Genomic DNA, 25,447 nt, shown 5'->3' on the forward strand with positions numbered 1-25,447 from the left:
TATGTCCTCAGCATGACCATTAAAACATCACGTGGTAACACAGATGACATAGAACAAGCTGACGAACTAGCTTCGTCGCCACATTTGACACGAACTGGGAGCTGGGAGCTATACTTTATCTCTGAAAGTTTACCTGGGTTCTGAAACGGTTGCATTAATTGTGTATAAATGAGGAAATAATAAATAAAACCTAAGTTATTCTTATTGATAGATATGAGGCTCGATGAACATGATAGAGCTGAAAGTCTATCGCTTGCATTATTTAATAAAGGTTACATCTCAGATTCCCATTGGTGGAATTAATCACTTGACTAGATGAAGTTCATGGGGAGGAGCATCGGAAAGACGGGATTTCGGAATATATAAGCGTTTTTAAGTCAAAACAGTGGAGATTGTGAGTGTCAATCTATCGGAGGAATGGATTATTGATACTGCCGAAACCTTACTAATTACATATGAATGTTTTTTTCCTATAATACAGTCAGATCTCTTTAAACGGCTTGTAAGCTTTCGTGATTCTTCCCGCGAATATGACACCATACATTCCTCTCAGGTTTGCTAATGATTAGATAATGCTGCAAGCATCTCCCATTTCGACTTCTGTTTAAAATATTTTTCAATGTATCCCAAAATAAATGAACGAATAAAAAGAGGTCATTCCTTCAGCAAATTACATTAAATGCAGTAGTTAACATTTTCAGATGATTGGAAAGCAATAATATAGAGCCACGAGACTGCCTTGACTACGAAAGAATACATAATACCAGGGGAGGAAAATATCTATTTCACATAGGGCAGGACTGGGGGACGACTGACGTAGGCTGGAGGCCAGGCCGCCCGGCAGAGCCCCTAACTAGCCCATTACTAAAACCAAGAGTTAGGCGACCATAGTATTACAGTACAACTGCCTACTTCTTTGTATCAGGTTAGCGGAAATGTTGGTGCGGTTCTTGGTGATTTGATGGAATGGTGCATGAAGCTGTTCACATCCAGTACAAAGCATAATTATGCGTGAATCCGTCGCCCCTCTTCATTGTTCTCTCTACCATTTTCCTCTTAATCTGCGTAAGAAAAAAGCGCCTTATTTAAGTCCTCGATTTAATTCTTTACAACCCAAATTTATCTAAGTATGGAAGCTGTAGTTGTCATAGTTGTTGTATAGTATTTGGAGGCGGTATAGCAGTAGAATCTATCGCGCAGAAGTAGTTGAAACAAATTGCTTCCAGAGGTGAATCGCTTAAGGATGCGTCACCTCCAGGAAGACCATTTACCCTCGATTGGAGTGCAAAAGTACGTTTCGGTATCGAAACTCATCCGCGATTAACGTTTGCATCAACAAAAAACCGAGAAAATTGTAGTGAAAGTTGGGAGTAAGTCCTACTCACACACATTACCAAGTGACAATAATTTGCCAATGTTTACAGTTCCTCCTCACTTCTTTTACTAACTAACTTGTATTCCTGCATTAGTTAAGCGCACGATCATAGCACTAATTATCCCCTAGCGCAGGCCCACTGACTAAGCCACAATTCTGAGGCACCACCTCAACCACGAAGGACGTGGATACGTGTTTGGTGAACTTCAGACAGAACTACTCGCTATGAATTTCTTGATGAAGACCTAGCAATCCCGTGTGGCATTTTTATCGAATTAACTGAAGGCGGTGAACTTTTATTGTCGGTCACAACTAGTCTGAGAAGCCGCAATATCCCTAGTGGAATCAATGACTGTACTAAACAACGGAATTAACTTCCCAACCTTAAATGAAGCATCATGAAATTTTAAAGTACTTCAAGCCTCTTGTTCGAATAATTCCTTTAGCTGAATAGAATTAAGGGGAAACTCGACTAGCAGCTCGATTTCAAAGCTTACTACTATCAGTCCTTTCCTTATTAAACATCAGAACAGAAACACTTCTCAATATCTTCCCTATAAAGTGTTATTTATTCCCAATGCTTCCCGCCCTTTTGGATGAGATTTAATTGCTGTTTAATATTTGCTCAAATGAACAATCGGAGCAACTATGGGATTTTAACCCTTCCGCCTGCCCCCCTACTTGACAGGTCACCACTTCGATTGGGTCATAGTTACGGAGGTGTGAGCGCAGGTGGGGAGACTCAAACCAATAAGCGAAACGAAAGAATTGACTTCGCTGCCTCCCCCTTCCACCCTCCAAAGTGATATTAGATACGATGCTATCTCTAATGAGGCTGTTAGTAGGAGGGGGTTAAGGGAAGGGTAGAATGGTATATAAACCACTGTTTTGCTTCCAACCCACTCATACTCAGACTGAAAATGGAAAGCCAAATGACTTCCTTCATCACTTCCACCTCTGTCTCCACCTCTTCCGGTCCACAGTGGTACAATTCAACTCCTCTGCTACTAGAAAAGTGTACGTAACTTATTTTAAAATGTTCTCTACATTTAAAATAACCAAAAATTTGACTTTATGCACTCATGATGGAAGTTAGCACGCAAAAGTTAAGAGGATGGACGAAGTTGAAACCATGCCTTTATTCATGGGCACCGGTGTAAAACGCAGAGTTTGATTTCTTTAGTAAGTAAAGAGATGGGCAAAGGAAATGATAATGAGGTTTAAAAGCATTACTTCGATTTCATGAACATTTGAGAGTTTTGTGATGGGCTTCTTCATTCTTGTTTTATTACTGAAGTGGAATCAAGAACGTAGAGATCAATGCAGTGTGGGGGGTGTTAATGGGCAATAGACAGAAGTGAAATGAGATGGGACGATAGGAGTTCGATAGGAATTTAACCTTTGTGTTCGCAGTACCACCCCAGGTCCATTCGACTCCACGCAACGCTTCGAGTTGCTCCAGTATACCTTCAAGAAGTAGAGACAGTGGTCTGGGGAGTTTGGCATCCGATTCCACCACTTTCTCCTTCACTTCTACCTTCTGCCCTCCGCTTTCCCCTAACGCTACCGCTTTCTCCATTGAAAATCTACTGGGTCTCTCTAAACCGAAACAGGAATCTTCTTCCACAAAGCAAGAGAGGGCACTGCAGCCTCTCAACCTATCGACTAGTGCATTGCCAAGACCTAGAACCTACTCCTGCCGGTACTGCAGTAAGGCCTACTCCTCTAGGTCATCCATGCGGTATGTCTACACACGTTTGTTACTCTCGCCTCTTGGATTCACACCAAGGAAGGATACTCGTCTTTCCATCTAAATATCGCCCAATGCGGAATCCGATTTCTGCGCAATTGTCTCCCTCCTCCTCTTCATTTTTCATCCCCACGTTTTGTGCAGACCAACGTGGAGTAATGATTGACTGAAGACTCCGCTGCGAATGAACGAGCGGAGCAGGCAGTTTTTTTATCATCTAAGTTGTTCGTTTTTATTTCAATGTGTTAATCCGTTTAATCGCATACGGATGTATGCTGCCAAGAGTGAAATAAACAAAATTAGCACGCTGCGGAAGGTGTCGCTTCGATGTGACCCTAAACGCGAAAAATGCTGTTGCCTGTACCCAGCTTAGGTAAAGTGATTTATTTACTTTAGCCGCTATTTCTACTAATGATAAAAGTTTAAAACCTCTCACTTAGTGCGTAGAACAGGAATAGCTTCACGAGAGAGGCTAGCCGGTGCAGAAGTATCCTTACATGTTTATGCATATGAATTGGATTCCAATTAAAAATGTGTGTTTTTCTTTCATCTTCTGCTCTGTAGACTTCATGAGGCAACCCACACAATGCCATTCCAGTGCCCAGAGTGTGGAAGGCGTTTTTCCAGACTCTGGCTGCTGGAGAGTCACCGACGTACCCACACCGGCGAGAGGCCCTTCGTCTGTTCGGTGTGCGAACGGCGCTTCGCTGACCGGTCGAACATGCGTGCGCACAAGCGAACGCATCGGTGCCAGTGATTTTGCTGCTGTCAAGAGTAATGATGGTGACGTAGATGCGATACCGTCACCACGCATACAAGCACATGCTTCAGAATCAGGTGAGTGACGCGATTGTGCTATTATCTGGTGTGACAGAGGTCGGAGATCAGCGAGAATAGCGGCAGAAAGTAATGCTGACATAAAACCTCGATGGTTAGATACTGTCAAGGCCTCATATTTAAGTGTCGACTGTTTAAAGTAATTTAACTCCATTGACCCCAATCCCGCAATTATGAATTTCGCTAATTAATCATTGAAACCATGTCGTTAAAGTTTCAAGTTATGAAATATTGTGAGTGGTTTTTAAAGCTAATTATTCCTTCTTTCAATTTTCCAGATTATTTTGCATGAGAAATATTTCCCAAAGTACTTGCCACAGTAAAAGAATTTGTAAACATCCTTGCTTTCAACACCCAAAGGCAGTTAACTCAAGATCAGGTTTTAACTGGTGCGGCTCCCTTTGGATACTGGAATCCCCGCCTCCTTAGCAATATATGCAAAATTTTTGAATTTCCTGTTCTTGTGTACTGCAACTTGTTAAAAAATTGCATTAAAATCTTTTCCACACACACGCAATATATTTGTCCTGCCTTCTGAGTGCCTTCAATAACTTCCTTTACAATACACTGGATCGACAAGTTACTGCCACGGGAACCCATGTAAGTGGGGGTAAATAAAGGGACTAGGCTCCACCAACTCCGCCCGAATTGCAGTGATAATTTCCTCCTCTAGGAAATTTTGTACGGGCTCTAAATTTTACATCTTAGCGTGGGTGGAAAACATACTCGAAAGTACTAGGAGAAGTTGAGAGAGGTAATAAAAACCATGCGGATTTGTTAGTTCTAGACAATGACATGGCCAATTTTAAAAAAAAAAAATATTTAGAAAATGCTGAAATCGAAATCCATGAAGAAACGCAAATTTGTCAATTTTTTTTGCCGCAGAAATTCTCACTTTTAGAGAACCCAGCCTTCATCGATTCGGTATGAAATTCTTCCACCTGTAGGGGGCCCATTGCAGGTACAAAGTGGCTCTTTGAAGGGAGCGGGAGAAAAGCCACATGGATCTCTAACGCCTGAGTCATAGCATCTGACCTCCAGACGACGATGATTCAGTAAACAGCCTATCCCACGCGCTCTGTGCATGCTCAAATAAATTGGATAAAATCGCATGGTTTGGTAGAACAATATGTGTGGGACAGTCGGTGTTCAGGAGCTGCGCAAAAAAATTAGCATGAGTCCTCTCAACTATACGTAGAGTTAGACCAATCGTAGCATATCTAGAGGATTTCTTATGGAGAGCTCAGAAGTTCAGCACTAAATTTGCTCAAATTTACGCTGTTTGTGATTTTTATATAAATTAACGTGCTTTAGGCCACTTAAGCTTTGGATAGCCTATTAAAATCTTTCTTATTCCATGAAGAGTACTGTGTGATTAGACTGTGTACACCGGAAGTACATCCCTTGAAAGTCACTAGACGAACACAAACCTTGAATCGGTGCTTCACGCGAATGTCTTGGCCATCCTTTTGGTAGATCGAAATTATTAACCTCCGTGCCCGCTCGGTTGTGCACGCATCAATAGGGAGTTTTAATTTATGTGGAAATATGCGGGCCCGATGCTGTGTGCCAAGAAGATGATTGGTCGTTGGGGTTTGGTGATGCGCAGATTGCCAGCGTGGCACGCGCCACGCATTCAGCACGGAAGTAGAGGGCTCCATTTACCTGACCCAAATACAAAGCACCATCACTCTCTTTTACCACCATCTACGTGGGGTGACCAGCCACCTTTGCGCATTCACTCTGGTTCGGTTAAAACAGGCTCCGCCCTGTTTAAGCGACCTGGCCTCTTTAGTCCATTAAAAACACTCAAAAGCAGCAAAAGTTGTAGAAACCCTAAGAATCAAGTCATTGATCAAGCAACTTGCACCACCATGTGCTAAACGTGTAAAGAGAACGCTGTGTTCACCGCAGACCTCCCACGCTTATCATCTATGGTCTTTTTGGGGGCAAAATTGCAGAGTACTGAAGAAATTTGTGGCATTATACTCATTCCTAAGGGTATTTAGTCGAATTTACACAGCTTATTAATAACTTCGGACCCAGAACGTTTGGAAATTCTGAGATTTGGGTGTATTTAAATACCTGGTATTATTGACTATGCAATTTATGCAATCATTCACAAATCCGTTTACCTAGAAGCTGTATCTGCTACGTAAATGTTAGTGCTACTGAAAGAAATTATCTTTTTAAGCATAATAAGGTAAAAATCCGGAGGCGGGGTATAGAAATGCAATTGCTCATTTCAAATTGTTCCATTACCTAGGTAACGGAGGAAACGTGTGAAGTAAGGATGGGTAAAACATCTCCTAGTTGAAGCCAACTAACCAACCGCGCGAGATAATGCATGCGTCGAAATTGCGCGGGACTCTCAAATTACACAGGAACTGTAGAATTTGCATAGGGCAGTCAAGAATGAATTTAAAGGGATGGAAACCATATTTTTTAACATTGCATCTGCTGCACCCAGAAAGGCTTGTCAGTATGGCTGAAGGATTCTGCTACAGCTTACCTATCTTAGCAGTGCTATTAGAAAATGCAAATGTTCGTGAATGATTGTGTTCGGCAATGCCACTCGAAATTTGCCTCTTGTGCGATTCCTTATTATGTTGTGTGTTGGTCCGGAGTCTAGGATCAAGCGAATCAGGCGCTAGCTGCATATTTTATAGGAATGACCATCGAGGCTGTAGGATGTGAACTACGACAGGCGGGATCATTGATGACTGTGGTGCGACTAACGCTAAAACATCAACACAATCCAAGCGGCCTACTGAAGCTAAATGTCTTATCATCGTCCAAAGTGTGTTTGATGTATGCCCTACGGATAGACGTTCGCGGATTCGGGTTTTGTACCTTCATTCACTCGCCCTCTCCCTTCATATGTTAGCCCCATCTTCAATAACGTTGTCTGATCTGGGTCCATTATTAACCATGGAAATGGTCGAACCCTTCACAGATTAATGTGATAAGAAGCTGCTTTCAAGCAATGAGTAAGCCTAATAACCATATCTACCTTTTGAGACAATTGGAGCATAAACTAGGGACAGATTTCTGGAAATGTAGCCAATTTCGTGCCTGTACATTGATTTGTTCAAGGCATTGAATCTATATAAACAATGGACAAAAATGAAGTCACAATGAATCTTAAAGAAGGGTAAAAGCAACGCTCATATAGCTCACCAGTACAGCATGACCTATTCTTCCTTCAGTTAGATAGACGTTTCGTAAACTTTCAAACAGCAGAGTTTTGGGTCTTCACAACCCTAGTTCTTGAAGACCAACATTAACGGGTACACCCATGTGCAAAAGTTGAACCTACCTACTCGAATTCTCTTCTGAGGTGTACTGGCGCAAAGAGTGGTGCCAACGCAAAAAGATGCGTGCCAGAGTGCAATCGTTAACCTAAGACTTCCTAAGTCACGTAAACATCTTTAATCAAGTATGGAAAAACAGTCAATGAGGGTTGTGTCTGAAAGCAAATGACCAATTTATCAAAGTTGAATAATTAGCTTGACTACCTTTATAGTGCTCGTCATAGAGGATAGGGTTAGGCGCCAATATAATGGCCTCCTGAGGGAGTACGAGAGGAAAAATAAATACAAGACTCTTCACAGACATTGCCTTTGTCGCTGCAGTTACAAGTAACCCCATTTAAGCCTACTTCCCATGAGTCTTAATGGTTTCCTCGCTTTACACCTTGGCGCGGTGAGATGTGAAATATGGTGAAGCAGAAAACCAATGAGAAGCTTCCCAAGAATGGAACACATCAAAAATTGCAAGGTAACGATAGGTAACAGCAACAACAACAATACACATGTCTATTCTTGTCAAGCTACCCAGATGCGGAAACTGTGTGCTTAAAGTGGCATGCAGGTCGGGGCGACCATATACAACATTGTTTTCTCTCCCACTTTGCGATTCTGGACAAATAAAGCTCCTGGGATTTAACACGAGTTCAGATGGCGTTGCGTTAGATTCGCCCTACTGAAATGTTATCACTGATACGCCATGCGAGGCTGTGCATGGTAGGAAGGTGACGCAGAGGGTCGCGTCGGTGCTGAAAGGTTTCCTCTATTTCTCTTGCCCTTTAAGCTTAAAACGATATCCGCAAAATTGTAAGGTTGGAAACAGGGCTACCTGTAAGTCTGCCTTTCGTCTTGTGAAAGTATAACACGGCTCTGTTTCGACCATTTACGAGACTATCTGGCACCAGTATTGCTTCATTTCATCAGTAAAATTAAATGCTTTTGACGCGATGAATTGATGCATTCGTTTGCGACGAGGTAATATTTACCTCATTCTAATAGTTACTTCCAACTAATAAAAGGATAGCTCTAAGACTTATAATTCAAATTGAAGAGGCGATTCCGGGTAATCGAGTCTTCCCATCACTTCCCATTCCTTTCAAGTTCTCCACGTAGCATTCCAGAATTTTCAGTGGAATTCACCAAATCAGCATTAACCCTCTTGGCTACATCTGACTTTATTACAATGGAATAAAAACCACTGAAGTATTTGCTTGAGGGTGCCTACACGTTCGAGAGGGGGCGTATTCAAAACCCAGTGATTGCACGAGTGAGTAGATGCGACCTCGGGATGACATTAAATAGAGTGTATTTACTTGAGAAAAACAACGTGACAGAATATATTTAGCAATAATGTACCTTCATCATTCATTGCAGCTGGAAACGTAGTCCAACAGACGAAGGCAAAAGTAACTCACTGAAATGGCGTGAGCTCAATTGTAAAAGCTGTCAATTATTACCAAGACCTTAAATGTAATGGAGGTTTTTCAAAGAAGCCGAATCCTGAAAGTTACAAAAAAAAACCAAAAATTAGATGTCGAAAAAGACCAAATAATGATTGGCCTAACCATAGTGGAAGTCTCCCCTAAACTCTTGAGACCGCGTAGAGCTAAGCTTACCCCAAGACAAGAAATGGACAGCTGTAAGCGGTTTAGTCAAGTTGTACCTGAGTCACCATAGAGTAAATTTTACACATGATTGTGCTCTACTTTTTCAATGGCTTGTGTAAAATCAATGGAACCACCAAGTAGTAAATTTATATTTAGAGGAGCGCTCGACGACTGGAATCATCCAGTCGTATTGTCAAGTTTGCGCACTTTCAATATTTCCCTGCAGTAAGTCCGAAGCTCCATCCTTTTAAAAAATGAATAAGCGAACCATAGAGCACCTAGTTTTAACTTAATAGAGGGTTATTAAATTCGTCCCAAACAAATTATAAGGAATAGCGTGTGGGACCTTATCCATATCTTCACAACACATGCCTCTTCTAACTTCGTTTGCCAATGGTAAATCCCGTAGGGAGAACTGGGGGGGGGGAAGGGTGTGTGCGGTTCAAAGAACTAATCTTCATAATTTCAGCTATCAGGGAAGAGAAGTTGATTCACTTTAATGCGATAGTTTTGTCCGCAAAAGGAAACTCCTGTTATCGTGCCATCGAAGATGTTGAACTCGAGTTTTCCCTTAAATTCGTCTCCTACTGAATACCGACATACGTTGTTATTCATTTCGCGTAGTCCCTATTGCAAAATCAACCCCAAACGGTGAATAATGACCTCCCATGATTACTGTACTACTTTAGTTGCTTCTTTTACACTCGGTTTTGGTAACGGGCTACATAGGGGCTCCTCCCAACTCTCCTGCGCATCGCCAATGCATATTCTTCCTGGTGTTATGCCGTCTTGCGATTTCAGAGAAGTATTGGGGGCGCTACAGTCACTAAATATCCCTTCACACCTTGTTTTTGTCCTCATTTGCTTTCTACATACACCAAAGGGACTTTGATTACCAGGTATTGTAGGAATTATGTTGCTTAGTAGTTTGTAAATGGATTAGCTATTTAAGATCCACCTTCTTGAACCATCACTTTGGAACTTTTATCGTAGTATCCATTTTCCGTGGAAATTCAAAGGACAAGATACAGTTGGAGTACTGGACTTTGTGGTAAAATATGACAAAAATACTACTTTTAGTAGTTAATAATGATGCTTCTATGTCTTACATGATAAAAGGATTAAAAGAAAAAAAGAGTTTTAACTCCTCAACATAGTTTAATTAGATATGGAAGAGTGAATCTGTCCATACTTAAAAAAAGAATTTCCACTGAATACGTCTGAATATGCGTTTATTCGAAGGAAACCCCCACGACTGACCATATTACTTAAATGGACTTGATGGAGCTCCACAAACGTGGCCAAGTGGCAAATGGGATTTTGCAGCAAAGTTACCACTTTATTAACAGCAAGTCAGCATAAATGAAGAAACTCGTGCACGACCTCTGCAGACGCCTAATTTAAGGCGACGCGAATAAAAAAGTGACGGCCCAGCCCACTCGTCTCCTCGCCTTATGACGAACGAGCGATTGCACTTGGAACACACGCGTATGTAACTTTTCTGACGTAGGATGCTGCCTCTTTCAATTTTATAGTTAAGATGCGAGCGTTTCGCCCCCACATTTTGGCTACTGCTTTACGTCATGACTGAAATCATCTAAACCCTAAATCTCTTAGCAATAAACGTCCTTCCATAGCGCCATGCCTCCAGCAGGGATGGTTGGAGGTACTGCAATTTTCGATGGCAGATTTGATTAGCGATCCTTGAAGACAGGATTAGGAGCATCCTAGAAAAAATAATGTTCTTGTAGGATATTGAAACGGATTTTGACATCTAACTCTGTGTTAGTTTTACATCAGTGGCTAAGTTGAAGAGTTCTCTGTTCCAGCATTGATTTTTTCTAAAACAAGGAACCTTTATGTTACGGACCTTCTTCAAATTTATCAAATATTAATACTTACAGAAAACAAGCAACTCTACTACACTATCTGTTTGTTTAACTCTCGGTTTCAGTAATGGGCCAATTAGTGACTCCGCCATTGTACCTCCACCGAGTGACCTGGCCTCCAGCCCATCCCAGTAGCCCCCTCTCAGCCCTCCTAAGCGTCAACAATACATACTCTGCCCAACTATCATGACCTCTTTTATATCCAGGGAAGTCTCGAGGTGCTGCAATACATTTAATAATTTTTAAAGCAGACGAAGACACTTTTCGCGAGTGATGCGTTACTACTTCTTGCAATTTATTAAGTTGTTTTTCCAGAACCAACGAGGTAATTTTATGTAACAATTTTGTTCGCGTACACCTTTAAGGTGGCAAGGGGGCAGTTTGGGAAGGCATTAATGATCCTCGAGGAAAAGAGAAACTCGGATTCCTCAATAAAACGTTGATCACTTTTATAAGCCAATGTTAACATAATAGGTGACGGCTTTCCCTAGTCAGCCTTCCCAAGTCGAGGACCTGAAACCGGCGGTAGAAGGTAGAACAAAACAGCAACCCACATGGCGTGAAGCAATGCTGAAAAATCTTCTCAACCCACATGCAATTCCCAATGCTGTGTAGCCTTATTTTGTTACTGGTGGTTGGATTTGCGATTTCGGTCTGGGCGGCACGAAATAATGTTTGCATCCATCGAATCCCACTGGCGTCCTCTACAGAGACGCGATTTAGCAAATCTTGCTGCGTGGTAAACTTTGCAAAGGCTACAGCAGTACCAACCTGTCCATATGCATTAAAGTTAAACGCCTATCGAGGATTTGGCATTGGGGTTTTGCATACCTAATTTATCATTTTGTATAAAATTTATCCACTACGATAAGAGTACAGAGAAAAAAATAAAAATGGAATATCGAAGCAAGTGAAATTGTACCGAAATTGCTTTATGAGAGAAGCAGCTAAGCTGGGTTTCAAAAAAAATAGGTAGTCTCAGGAGCCAAGCTGCATTTGGGAAGCTAAATTACTGGAATGCAGTCGCTATAGGGGTTCGGAATTAGTATGTATTCCATTGAAAAGTAGAATAGAGCACATATTATGCTTATAAATCTACGACATTTGCTGCGCATTGAATCGCTTGAATAGATGTGGCGTGCACAAATTGGGACAAGATACAAGGATCCCAACGGACTCCCACGATAATAGCGAATAACACATTATGCAGCTTGGCATAAGAATTCCCGGCGATTATCACCAGTAAAGTGGGAACTTTTGCCGATTTTAAAAAGGCAAACCCTTACGTATGTAGCCCAGAGTGAAATAAAGATCGAGAAGAGACCGCCATTCCCACATCACTCCGCGACTGCCTAGGTATCTATGCTTTTACACCTTTTGTTAATGTTAAGCCGTCGGTTTGAAGTTACCACAACTCTGGTTAAACAATGAGCAATGTGACTTCAAAAGAGTCGAAAATCTATGTATCTAGTTGGACGACGTTAATAACCAATGGCAATCGGATTCCAGTGATATTCTCAATTAATGAATACGTTTTCCTTCCCAAATACAGGCATTTTATAAGTGCTGGAAAAAACGATTTGGCTCATTAGCAGGCGTTGGTGTATTGTAGCGCACAGCGTCTTCGCTGAATTTGTAATAAGCTAAAGTAGCATAGAAGTACATGTCACCAAATTAAAAAACGAAGGAAATGGTAGATGACCAATGAGATGCACTTTAGTTAATAGATAAAGATCCGTAATAATCTGATGTTTGCTAATTTTATGCGCTGAGTTACGCTGACACTCCACTCGCAGCTGCCTCCACTATGCGGCATGGCCTATATACTATATCAATTGTTACCCAATTCTTATGTGCGCTTATAATGCATGACCCGCCATGTCACTGGCCTTTTACGAGCCTGGACAGGATAGGGGCTCCACACTGACTACACACATGTGAAATATTTTGCCATGAAAAAGAACCAACGAATTTCTAAATATATGGCAACTCAGCCCCTAATTGCTAAGAAGTTTGGTCTTCCTGAGTAGAAAACCTGGCTTCTTTATTGCACAGTGCACATCTTAGTTTGGAGACAAATTTAATAATATACGTTATTGTAATGCTTCCGGACAGTTTCACCCACCCATTACTTTGCAAAAACTATAAACGAGAGAAAATCCTCGTACCGTATACAATCCTATGGATGAGAAAACTGTAATAGATACAGCATTCGAATTCACTAACTACTTCATAAGATCTAGCCTAGTCGACGGCTTTGACCCGGGTGTTCACCCGTGTTTCGTGGATGGATGAGACGGCAAATGTTACGAATTGGAGACTGAGGGGTAGGAAATCATTTCTCTCACTTCTTAGATATTTGGTGGAAAGTATTTTTGTGGGGAGCAGCTTGTAATGGTGTTATATATGGGGTTGCTATGATAATTGCAATTGTTAACCTCCGAGCACATAAGCTTGCGCGGATATATGCGCCTGTGTTGATGCTTGTCATGGGACTGCTTAGCACTTTTACGGTGTTGCTCGTATCATGTAGGTGTTTCCACTTTTGGACCTCGTTTCTCCTTCTATAAACGCACTATTGAAGGCACTTTGGCTTGCTAAAGGTGGTAAAATCTGCTCCTGACTTGTTCGATCCATTGGCGAACTGAGTATTTAGTGTTATCATCCGTACGTCTGTATGATCGAACAAACCAATCAGTTTTTAAGGTGCTTACGTCCTGATAATTTAGTAGGGGATGTTTCTTGCAGCTCGTTTTTATCCGGTCTTCAGCCTTTCGAACGTATTCTAAGTATTTCAAACCTGGAAAACAGTTAAATAACCAATTTGGCGTGTTTGGATGACTCAAAAATTGCTCCCTAACCTGCTGTATTTGTAAAAGTGTTGATAACGCTACCACAACAACTCTCTACTTTATGTTAAGTAAACTTTATAGATTCCTAGTGTGCAATTTGATTGTTTACTTCTCATCTCTCTAGTCTACTTTTATATGACAAAATAATTGCTTCGTTAGATTTTTTTACGTCTTAGGCATCATTTACAAAGTGTTATATCTGTCATAATAGCTTTAATGTACTTCTGTTAGCATACATGTTGGCAATACTTCTACCATCCTTTTCAGTAAATTGTAATGGTAAAGTACATCTGATACATGCATTGCAAATTGCGAATCCACGAAATAGGTAGGTAATAATATACGACCAACGCCTAATTTACGTTGCTTCTAATACTTTAATATACATAAGCTGTATTTCAAATTTCTTAAGGCCTAGATTAGTGTGATTGAGCTCCACAAACCTAATCTACTGCCTCTCAACCACAACCCACAAAGTTAGTAAGTGTTGAAGTCATCGAAAGATCGTAGATAAGGAAAAAGTTTAGTTGAAGAAGTGCCGACAGGGTCGTCCATTTCAGTGATACTAGATAGAAATGAAGGTTGGCGTCTTTTTTCACTTTACTGTTCTCAAGGCGTTGTTCTACTTCACATTACGAAGGTTTTTCTGTTTTCTCACCTGGTAAATCAATTACTCAGCTTACCAACCATGATTATACCGATTACTTGCGTTTTTTGCTAACCTCTCAATACTTTTGAGTGTTTCATCTATTTCCTTTCAGCCCTCATCGTTGCCTTCATTTTCGATTCAATGGCGCTGTCCTTCAATCAGCTCTACGCATTTGTCTCTGGCTTTGTCTGCTCCATCATCCTCTTCATCTTTTCCATAATTCGCTTCCCTGCAACGCTTTAGGCCCTCCTATTTTTTGTACAATTGATTTCAATTTAATGCATTGGTTTTTCAAATAAACTGCACTGCGGAAGTTTTCTCATCCAAAAAGTGGAGGAGATGGGGGCTAACTGTGTTTCTGTCTTCTTTAGAATGTGCCGTGGGCTCTCCTTGACCTTCACCAGTCTCCTCGCCATCTACCTGGCCTTCTCCCTCAATCGGTTCCTCTTCACCGATACCCAAGATCACGTCCTCTACGGGGTGATTTTTGATGCCGGAAGCACGGGGTCAAGGGCACGGGTCTACAAGGTGCTTCAAAATGCCTCAGGGGGGTTGTGAGTTCCATCTTTCTTGCACTCCAATTTCACATAGGGGTGGTTTTAGGAATATTTTGAGGAAGTGGGCATCTGGAATTCCTTTTATCTGTTAATTTCGTGAGACTTCATTAAAACAAAGCCTTAGATACCTAGTGCGTAGGCTTACCACTTATTGGAGATGATTTTAATACTAAATTATATACGAACTTTAATCGACTCAGCAGAGCTAAGTAGTTTCTTTGAATGTACGCTTTGAAGGATTACAAATAAATGGCAGTAGAGCTTTAGATCACACTTCTTTACGAATGCGTTTCGTTGTGTTCGGAATCCGTTAATTTTGGTAACAATTTTAACATGAGCTAATGAGACGAATATTCATGGAACAGGAAGATTTAGCCACTTTTTGATATCTGAATGTTCCTCGTGAATAAAGTCTAATCATGCACTTTTTCACAAGAAATGATCGTATGCGGTTTACAAGGTGAAAGTCGATAAGAATTCCTCAAATTTGACATATTATGACCTAATAAAGCAAATATCAATTGTATCACTAACTTAATAATATGCGCTACTTTACGAATCTCTTTACCCTAATCCCAGATGTCTCCCGTTGTGCTTAATTGTTTTGAGTTGAACATAATATTTGATAAGCCGAATACCATTTATGATAGTAGATGTTGTAACAATTCCGAAACTCTTTCGACTGCCCATTCATATCGCATTTTCATTGTTTTTTAATTGTCTTGAATGCTGGTCATTTAAATCCTTATGCGACTGCTTAAGTCATATGGTTGGATATTAATTTTCATTAATCAACTCAAGCAACGAAGTAAGTTAGGTACCGCTGCATCACAGACGCACTTTTACGTAATCGTTCTCCTCATTTTGGATGCAGAAAGGTGTCGGTACAAGTTGGTGAGTGAGGAGGCTTTTACAGTGGAACCGGGTCTTTCGGAGTTTGCGCGTTTCCCCCACGCCTCGGTGGCCTACTTGCGCCCACTGCTAGATCAGGCGAGGGCCTGTATACCCAAACACAAGCGAGCCCTCACCCCTCTGGTGTTGCGCGCCACCGCAGGTCTCCGACTGCTGCCTGAACGAATTGCCAATACCCTTCTCCAGTCTGTGAGTTGTCCCATTGGTCCCTCTTCTCTCCTTTCCTTTTCTTTATTTTATCCCTCATTCTTCATTCCAAATTAACCCCTGGCTTAACTCTGAATACGTTAAAAGGCATATCTGTTTAGAGGTATCTTTGTTTTGAACATACTTAAGGACTGAGAGCTAAATGGAATTGTTGTGAAGGCCAAACCGTGAGTGAATGGAGGGGTCCGTGTCCTTCGTCATATGAACTATTGAGCTATCTTTGAGAGAGTTGTGAATGGTAGAAGTCGGGAAGTGGCTCTACGGCAAAGGTGTAGGCTAACTGGCAGACGATTAGTTTTGGTGTTGAGGATCCAATCAGGAGGACTTTTCAAATTTGCTTAGTCAATTACACAAAACGAATGTAACTCGGCTTCAGTGTGATTAATGACCTGTAAAAATGATTGACATGTAACCCCAATGCTCTAGCTGCCTTCACCAGTATGGAGGGAACTTCGTTATAAATGTAAGAGCTAGGAGACTAATAGCAGAGCTGCAGGCTATCAGCATAAAGGCAGAATCGCAAGAGATTGAACAAATTCGCATAGTTACATACTCGATAGAAAAGCACCATTTCACTACGTAATTCTCGTCTTTTCTAACCTTCTCATCGACTCTCTTCTGCTTCGGTCGCTAAAACAGCTTAGATAGATTGAAGTAGGTCACGAAATAAGAACGAATATATTATGATAAATAGGTTTTATGGAGAAAAGGCTCCTAAATTTACCAGCGCCAGTGAATCTGGTGGATTTGGACCGACTCCAGAGTACCACGTCTTCAGTGCACCAGTCGTTTTCCGTGATAACATTTGCCATTTCGCGGAAATATTTTATCAAATGGAAAATATAACGTCTCACTACGGTGCCTTGTTTTTCTCATTCCTCTCTTTCACTGTATTGTTTCCTTATTGCTATCTAGGTGAATATTTGGATTTGCCTCTGCGATCCTTAATGTGGATGTAGATGTTAACCTTCAGTTATTGTCATATTTCGCCTTATTAATTTTCTAAACAGCTCCTCCATGAACGATTTCAATTTGCATAGATCTGGTCTCACTACGCTACTAGTCGTTTGATTGGACTCTAGATCAGGTTGGTTGCAGATATTTAACGCGCCCTCATTAGTCCTTCTGCTGTGATTCTGCGCAGATTTATTCATCCGCAAAAGATACATTTAATCCCATTTGTAGCCTGTTGAGAATGAGCCCTTTAAAACTGCTATCAATTTTGAGGGATCGAAACAGACATTCCTAAATGGGCTAGAGCATTGCTAATTGCCATTGCGACCGACAATGGAAGCTGTTCATCATTATTATTACCCTTGCCCCAATCTACCAAGAAGACTTTTCTGGTGGTAAATTAAGTTTGCTTGACTTCTCGATATCAGTTTGCTGAAAATTACGTAGGGGTTAGTGTTTCTGCCGAACTGAAGAATAGCATGTGGTAAAATAAGGTGGAAAAGAACATTCGAAGTTTTCAAATGAACAATCCTGTCACGAAGGTTGCGATCCACACCATGCGTTGAATGTTTATCGGGGCATATGTAAGTGGAAAATATCGGATTGGTTGTTGTTAAGTGATGGTGTAATTCTCCAGAAAAGTGGCAATTTCGAGCAAGAAAGTGAAAAATAAATTTGTGAATACCAAGGAGGGAACGTTTAAACAGTATTTAATTAGTAACCAATGGCGTCCGTGCGTACTGCGCGATTGCTCCCTAGAAAAACCAGCTTTTCTTCCAGACTACCATGAAAGTCGAATTCTACTGTGAGAATCACTAAATTTGAACGGAGTTTCTTCAATAAAAACGAAGTATTTGTCACTCACTGTTTATCAAGATGAATTGGAACATTTTCATCTCTGCATGAACATTTAACTTGGGAATAAGGCCTTCATTCTTACAGTCATCTATGAGTGGAGTGGATAGCTCGAAAATCGCCGTATTGTTCCGAGTTACGTCGAACTCATCAAGTCTACCCGCAATCACAATCATTAGCAACGGAGGTAGGACCCCGAACTAATTCACGTGAGCAGTTGAAAAGTTTGAAATGGAAATGCGTATGGTTGATGGATCCCTCCAAACCCTTATTAAACGACTTGTGAAACTAGGCTCATGGCTCTCAAATTGCCTTTATCTACCATGCACTTTTTTTCCTAACTTTGATTCAGAAACAGTACGCTTTTGAAGAAGTAATAAGCAAATGCGGACTGCTATTAATATTCCCTGTAATTCTTATTCTTCATGACCACCAAATGATTGATGTTTGAATTCAGAGATGCCTTCTTATCCTTCATTTTCCCCACCGTTGGTATTTTTGACGTTGGAAATTGCAGTTTGGAATTTTTAATGGAAGAATGCTCCAATTTTTTCGTGCTTCGCCCTTTGAGGTTCACAATCTCCTCAACACCTCCGGGTTCCATCTGGCCTCACAGGAAGTGGTGAGCATCATGGACGGCATCGATGAGGGCTTCTTTGCATGGATCTCCCTCCTATTCCTTAATCAGCAGTCTTGCCTCGCATCCTACCACCCCCAGTCGCCTTTTACCGAAGCAGTTATCCACCACCAGGCCATCTTCGACCTAGGTGGTGCCTCATTCCAACTCACTTTCGGTGTTACCACCGATGCCGGGCCAAGCGAATATGTTCACAACATCCCAAGTGTTTATTTGGGTACCCAGTTCTCTCCTCCTAGCGGCAAGGTATCCATCCAGATTTCCTACTGTTCTTATAAACAGAAAAGCTCAAACTAGTCGTCAATCTTTAGCGCTTGGTATTGTAAGGCGTGAAAATTTAGAAGTAACTTTTAATCGAAGCATGTAAGACCTAGTGGACTAGCGGGATGGGTGTTGCAAGTATGGCTCTATGCTGTCGTAATAGAGAACGGGTAGGTGTGACTGAAGGTAAAATTGCAACAAATGTTACTCTGCTACATATCTCTCCTTCGTGTCTTGTGCGTCGTCCCTGGAGAATTTCGTGATCACTCTTCTGCCTACTCCGCGAACAGGAACGAGAATAATGACGAATTTGCATTATAGTGAAAACACTTCCCGTTTTGTCGTGAAATTAAGGGGTGAAGAGTTTTATTGGGTTGCTAGTGCTGAAGAATGGACGGTGCTCTACAGCGGGCGGGTTCGATTTCTTCATATCTGGTTCGACTCCATTACGCAGAACTCAAGTTCGGGATAACTCTCAAAAGTCGATGGGATTTTGACAGGTCTTTTCTGAGTCTTCCTAGATTCCTAGGTATTCTCCCTGTGACGCTTTGGGGTAGTAACCGATATGGAAAAAGGCGCGATCGTTCCCTCATAAGAGTGAATCTGTCAGCACCATCTCCGATGTAACACCTGAATCCTCCTCGAAGGCTTTATTGGGCGCTGTTAAGTGTAGAGGGTTAGGAGCCTATTAGTTCTCTTCTTACACTGCGCATAAAAGGAGGGCTTTACCTCCACTCCGCTTTATAACACGAGCGGCTCAACGGCGGCCAATCGTTTAAACTAGCCTCTTCCTTTCTTTTGTAGTTTTTTGCGCGCAGCTATTTGGGTCTTGGACTGGTAACGGCAATGCATTCAATGTTTTTGCACTCCTCCAATCGATCTACAGCGAGCATCTCTAATCACCTCCTTTCACCCTGCTTCCCAACGAATTTCACAGTACGTTTAACGTGACCATCTCCTTCGACTTCATCTCCAGATCAATGTCTATGACCAACCAATACACCGGGCAATACTTATATGGGCTATGATTCCTCTCCCCCTATTTCTCTTTTCGTTAAGGGTAGCTGGAACCACGGCGGCAAGAAGTGGACGGTCTCGCACGGTTTTGAAGGTCGCCAGTCTCTTCCCGGGAATGTTTTCAACGAGTGCTTTGAAACAGCTGTGAATGTGATAACTGAACGCGAATTAGGCGGTAGGCTTGGCACTAAATTGCTTTTTAACCTTTGATGCCAGTAAACCAAGAGTTTAGGTATTTTAAATGTACATAAACATTGCAGCACGTGCTGCTGCATAGGGAATTTGCTTGGTGCCTAAGTGTTTTTCACCAATCGCGGCCACTGCAGAAAGATGATACACTTCTGTCTCTTAAACTAATCAAGAGTACACAAGGAAGCATTCAGATTTTTACCACGTACTTGCTCGTCTATTTATCCACCATAAGCAAAAGGCCTATTATTTGAACGCCCATTAAGCATAAATTGTTGTGTTCTCCATAAGTATTATCGCAACAGCATTCATTTCGCCAACAGAAGAACTCCAATGAGTTACTCCTGGTACTTAAGACATCCACTCGCATGGTATAGGTACGTGTCCACTTAAAGCTGATACGTCACGCTGCAAAGTAACCTGCTAACACAGCGAGCACTCAGGCAACACTAGGCGGAGGCCCTCTACACATCCCGTCATCATTTATCCACGCGTGTCGTTAGCCTAACGCGCCCATCCCATTATCAAACCAGACAGTAAACCCACTTCCGTATTTTATCAAAATACATGAAAAGCTGTTATTCCGTTTATCATCAAAAAAGAAAATGTCTCTTCGTATGTGATTAGGTTAAACTAATTGATCTCCATTCTTCTAGCCAACCGGGTAAAGGATCTTGAGGGCCTAAAACAACTTGAGATACAGGCAACTTCCTTCATGTGCTCGAAGACAGAAGAGGCGGCTAAATTGCTCATAAGCGGGCCAGCTGACGGTCGAGTTCCAGTCCAGTGGTACTTCGACGCCGCTAGGAAGGGTAATTTCCGCTCCACCATTCTTCGCCATACATACATCCAAGTGTTAGGCTTATTTTTCCTTTCCGTTTCAGCCTGTTCCACACCACTGCTTGAGCGACCGTTCCTGTGCACGGAATTAACTTACATATCTGCTCTCCTCTCACATGGATTCGGCCTACCGGTGGATAAGTGTCTTAATGTGAGTTTCGTTCTCTTAACAAGTCATTCATCCATTCAGTCTTCCCAAGTTCTAACATTTGTATTTTTTTTAGTTGAATCGGACAATTGGAGACATTGAGATCGGATGGCCCGTAGGTTTCTTGGTAGATATACTTCTTCGATGTTTTTTGACAGGGTAGAGGAACTTTTTCCTCTTTTGGCTTTTTTAATCTTCTGTACACCCCAGATGTATCATAAATAGGCTTTTCCTTTTTGTACAATGAGCTTGATGCGAAATCAGAAAATTCCAGTACCGAGAATTATGCAGCTTCGTATCAAGGTGTACGCTTTGGTTTTAAAAAGATTTAAGATAGCGTATGCATCGTAATCATAATTCTACCAGTGTAATCGAACGAAATATAGGCATAGTATTGTGATTTTGTGCGCGAGATGTACGCTGGAGTTTAAGAACACGTCAGATTGGGTTCACTTATAAGAGGAACATAATCTAGCGGAATAAATGAGCGTTGTCCTTAGGAGGCTTTCATCTTGGGTCTTTAGATAAAAACAGTGAGTCCGTTATGAACGACGTAATTCCGTACACACTTCATGCATAGAAATAACCGTGCCGACAGGGGTGGTTTTATTAAAAAGCGGGTTTAAGAACGTAGATTTTGAGTAGGGCTTACGCAGTTCGTTTAATAAGATGCACACCGGAGTCAGTCTCCACCGGCCCGCACATCTCCCCAACGTGAAGACCAAAAGCAGCATCCTCGAAAGGCTTCTGCATTTGATGGCGACCGAAGAAACCGAGATCACCACCACTGCGAGCTGAGCTGCAGTCACTGTACTGAGAGGCCAACTCCTCAAATGTCTTCCTTCCCGACACGATGTCGTCCTTGTAGCCTATACAAACGAAAGATGTTCTATAGTTTTGAAGTAAAAAACTAACCTGGATGTAGTTTCTAAAGACGAGCAATAAAGATTCCAACCATTGAGAATACAAAGAGCGTCCTCTTTGCTGCGTGTGATGTTCTCTTCCCGCCACGAAGATGGACGTCTTGAAGCAGCGTGCTTAACCAAGAGGTGACTGCACCGAATTTTCCCATCATCACCGGTTGGCTTTTCCCACTGAGATATTTTTGTTACAGTGTTGACATAGTATGTACGTCCTAAATAAAAATTTAGTGTGATAGAAGAAGCCACAAAGGCGGACCTGTTGATGAAGACACGCAAGATATCCAACCTTCAGGTAGATCGGACATACTGAGTTCCTGAGCTGAGAAGAAAGGAGGTAAAATGTCATCAAAGCATTTATATCCTCCTCTTGTTTCCAAAACACTTTTGTCGACAAAACAAGAGAGGTGGGGAAAGTAAACTAACCCGGAAAACAAATGAATAGCTAAATGCGTGGTGTTTTTTTGAACGCAGTGAAGCTTATAAAGGGTACAAATCAGTGACAAAGTACCCATTAACTGACATATAAATGAGCCATGTGCGATTACTTCTATTATTTGCCTTAAAACGGAAACCGAGAATAGTGACGCGATCCAAATTGCAAGCTACAAGTTCCCACGAGAACTCGAAAAGTTTCCGGAAAAAGAAGACAGGTCACATAGCAAGAAAGCTTCCGTAGTATCAGTTACATTAAAGAACAAGTTGTAATATGCGAAAAGGCGGCTAGTATCCCACTATATCACTTGCATTCCAAAATGCAGACAACAAGATGATGAAACCAACATTTAAAGTGGCATGTACGCAGAGCATCGACGGTACAAAGAAAAAGAATTCCCTGCTAGCAACGTTTGCAAGTCACAGCGATTGGGCTAGCAGACTCACTTCCTACATAATTAGAAGTCACAACATTGGCTTAAATAAGTTTCGACTGTAGTTGCATATTTTGGTGAGTTACGCATTTTTGGCAGCCTGATATCCTGTACTTTAACGTTGAGCTCAAAAATGCGCGTAGTGAAACATCACAATTGTGGGAATGTATTCATGGGTTCTACCTTGGTAACTGTCAACGTGTGTCTGGGTATTGTGAGGCGCCAATTTGAAAACATTCCACTGAGGTCTCAAAGACTTTATTTGCAAAATAATTTAACGCATTTAAGTAGTTTCGATGATGATGGAGACGGCGCAAATAGCAACGCAACTGAATGCAAAAATCCATCTTTCAAAGCTATAATTTAAAAATATCTTTGCGCCTCGTAAACAATTATCTCTAGGCCTATATGCTCGTTTTCCGGTTCAGTCTTTTTGTTTTACTACTCGACTATGCCAACGCCATTATCTTTGTTAACGCGCGCGTTTGGGGCAAACTACCGATTTGTTCTCTCGTGATGACGGAGGCGTTGCAGCTTCAGTTGTTGAACCACAAGCTTCAGCTTCAACAGGTCGAAGCTGCCCTAGAGCTTGATAAAGACAATGAGGAATTGCAGAAATTAAAGGAGGACTTACAAGAAGTCATTAACCTTACACTCCAACTTATTGACAAACCGACTTCTAATGATGAGTGCTCCTGGAAGGTTGGCGACATGTGTATGGCCCAGTGCTCTAGAGATAAATTGTATGTTTGCTCCCTTTAGTAGTGACGCTCTATTCAGATTTTACAAGGCGAAGGTGCTTGAAATTCTGGGGAATAGTACGTGTGTCGTTAACTTCGTTGACTATGATACAACAGATATCTGTCAGGTAATTTAATGAGACCCTTGCATTGTATTGTTGATTAGTCACTGATGAGTGCGTCTGTTAGTTGCCTGCCTGCATTGATCGTGTCCGTTAGTATCGTCGTCACTGTAGTTGCTAGTACCATGTATTGAGACGTTAGATTTGAGGAAACACTTATGCCACTTTCCAAAGGAATTGATCGGTACTTCTTAGATGCATACGTATTCTAGACCTAGAACAATTTGCGCTATTCCGGAAAATAGTTTTATTTAAATGTTGCAAGGCTCTTGTAGCCTCTGGCATTTGTACCCCTAAATTTTTTCAGTGAGATGTCGTTTCGCCGTGAATTTTGGTGATTGTTAGCAAAAATGGCCTCACCGTAACCAGAGGACCTTACAATCCAATTCAATAGTGGAAACGGATTTCTTTTAGATCTCTCGATTTCGTTCACATCGGAAATGGTATTCAAACTTTTTGTTTTTCGTCGATTGTGAATCTACACAAGCTTGTCTTTTATTTTGACTGATTTTACTCGTAATGGTGATCATTATTCATCGGGTTTCATGTCATCTATTTTGATTTTAGATTGCACAAATGAAGCCAGTTACAAATGTGTCCGCTCCTATCCAAAGGACGAAGTAAGCTTAGCTTTTTGTTGAAACAGTATTCTATGTGTTAGGAAAGAGGTTAGACATCGATTAATTGAAAAAAAGAAGCTGAAGAAGCAGAAATTAGCCGAGCGGCATGCTGAGATTGAAAAAGCATGTGAAAAGGAGAAAAATCAGTGGCTTAATTTCAGCAAGAAGATGAATAAGCACAATAAGACGAAGAGGAGTATATTTGCTTCGCCAGAGACTGTTGATGGACGAGTTGGGGTTGGCACTTGCGGCATCGCAGGGCGACCAATGACGAAACTCCCGAGTCATCACAGACTGATGCGCAAATGAGTCTGCCTCTTGCTCTGTATATATCCTGGTCTTATTCTATGTTCTCGTTGATGTTTACCCCCCTCCAGCTAATGATGTACATATCGTTTTCTATCAATGACTTTTTTAACGTGTCCGTCAGGTCTATACGCACCATTTGGGTAGAAAATCTACCTCATAGCGAGAAATACTTATTATTAACTTGGGAAATAGGTAGGCTCACAAACTAATTCGTGGGGAGGTGGGAGAAGACAATTTAGTTGACCTCTTACATCGACCACGATTTGTCGGGACGAGCGGAGCGGCGATTGGAGTTTGTTTTCCGGTCTGGAAAAGAAGGAATCTTTTTTTAAGCGACTTTGCGATACTAGTTGCATCTTAGGTTATTTGGTGGGGTAGTTGGGTCGTGTGCGGTTCACCTCAACCTCTCACTGTATTAGGGATTAGGAGAAGTGGGTAACCTTTTGGGCGGATGCGTGGGGCCACTGGTTAAAAGTATGGCGTTGCTTTGAATACGTGCCGCAAGATGGCACCATCTGGACAGGAGCGCGTTGTGTCAAATGACCAATGGCACATAAATCGAAAAAAAAGGTATGACCCAAGTGTTATCGACTTTGAACGGGTCCAACGTGGGACAAGCCTAACTTGATTAGCGTTCGGGGCATACGCACGAACTGCTATCTTGATAAGCTAAATTAAACCACGTCGACTTGTGATCCAGATTCTGGAAAATTCGTTATCCATTAAAAGGCAACATCTCTGGCACGTTCACTGTGGGATGAGTGATGGAGACACAGCAAGTTTCTCAAGACGATGAAATGCCATTCATAGATAACTTTTAATTTGGGACGTAAGCACTTAATGAATCTTCTAACTGTTTGATGATGGACAGGACACAACATTTAAAACTGAGCGCGTAAATGCACATTATTATTTGATAATTTGATTTATACCGACAGTTTCTTCCAAAGCACTGTTACTCTAGTAATGATTGCAATGCAAATGATAATAATTTCTATTCAAGGCATTCTTCGATGGACTTTG

The 25,447-nt window shown here is 41.5% G+C and overlaps 5 protein-coding genes across 5 annotated transcripts; 4 read left to right on the forward strand and 1 right to left on the reverse strand. All coding sequences in view use genetic code 11, as the record gives it.

Moving 5' to 3' along the window:
- Positions 1-2,307: 2,307 nt before the first annotated feature.
- EGR_01097 (hypothetical protein) lies at positions 2,308-4,909 on the forward strand (the record flags this gene model as incomplete). Its single annotated transcript, XM_024490346.1, has 4 exons — positions 2,308-2,392; positions 2,789-3,116; positions 3,724-3,962; positions 4,848-4,909. The coding sequence occupies 4 exons, from the start codon at positions 2,308-2,310 to the stop codon at positions 4,907-4,909; spliced, it is 714 nt and encodes a 237-aa protein (XP_024355165.1).
- An 8,144-nt stretch (positions 4,910-13,053) lies between these two features.
- On the forward strand, positions 13,054-14,510 carry EGR_01098 (hypothetical protein; the record flags this gene model as incomplete). The annotated part of the gene is made up of 3 exons (XM_024490347.1): positions 13,054-13,093; positions 13,122-13,295; positions 14,380-14,510. The coding sequence occupies 3 exons, from the start codon at positions 13,054-13,056 to the stop codon at positions 14,508-14,510; spliced, it is 345 nt and encodes a 114-aa protein (XP_024355166.1).
- A 129-nt stretch (positions 14,511-14,639) lies between these two features.
- EGR_01099 (Ectonucleoside triphosphate diphosphohydrolase) lies at positions 14,640-21,007 on the forward strand (the record flags this gene model as incomplete). The annotated part of the gene is made up of 8 exons (XM_024490348.1): positions 14,640-14,821; positions 15,703-15,925; positions 18,324-18,635; positions 19,455-19,586; positions 19,710-19,842; positions 20,513-20,668; positions 20,741-20,847; positions 20,921-21,007. The coding sequence occupies 8 exons, from the start codon at positions 14,640-14,642 to the stop codon at positions 21,005-21,007; spliced, it is 1,332 nt and encodes a 443-aa protein (XP_024355167.1).
- A 485-nt stretch (positions 21,008-21,492) lies between these two features.
- Positions 21,493-22,072, reverse strand: EGR_01100 (Peptidyl-prolyl cis-trans isomerase NIMA-interacting; the record flags this gene model as incomplete). Its single annotated transcript, XM_024490349.1, has 3 exons — positions 21,493-21,713; positions 21,800-21,979; positions 22,024-22,072. 3 exons carry the CDS (start codon positions 22,070-22,072, stop codon positions 21,493-21,495), a joined length of 450 nt encoding a protein of 149 aa, XP_024355168.1.
- Positions 22,073-23,041: 969 nt separating this feature from the next.
- Positions 23,042-24,424, forward strand: EGR_01101 (Survival of motor neuron-related-splicing factor; the record flags this gene model as incomplete). Its single annotated transcript, XM_024490350.1, has 5 exons — positions 23,042-23,376; positions 23,414-23,501; positions 23,867-23,938; positions 24,063-24,115; positions 24,157-24,424. The coding sequence occupies 5 exons, from the start codon at positions 23,042-23,044 to the stop codon at positions 24,422-24,424; spliced, it is 816 nt and encodes a 271-aa protein (XP_024355169.1).
- Positions 24,425-25,447: the final 1,023 nt, after the last annotated feature.

The sequence above is a fragment of the Echinococcus granulosus genome (genome assembly GCF_000524195.1).
Source record: "Echinococcus granulosus chromosome Unknown EG_S00004, whole genome shotgun sequence".
In the NCBI taxonomy this organism is placed as follows: Eukaryota; Metazoa; Platyhelminthes; class Cestoda; order Cyclophyllidea; family Taeniidae; genus Echinococcus; species Echinococcus granulosus.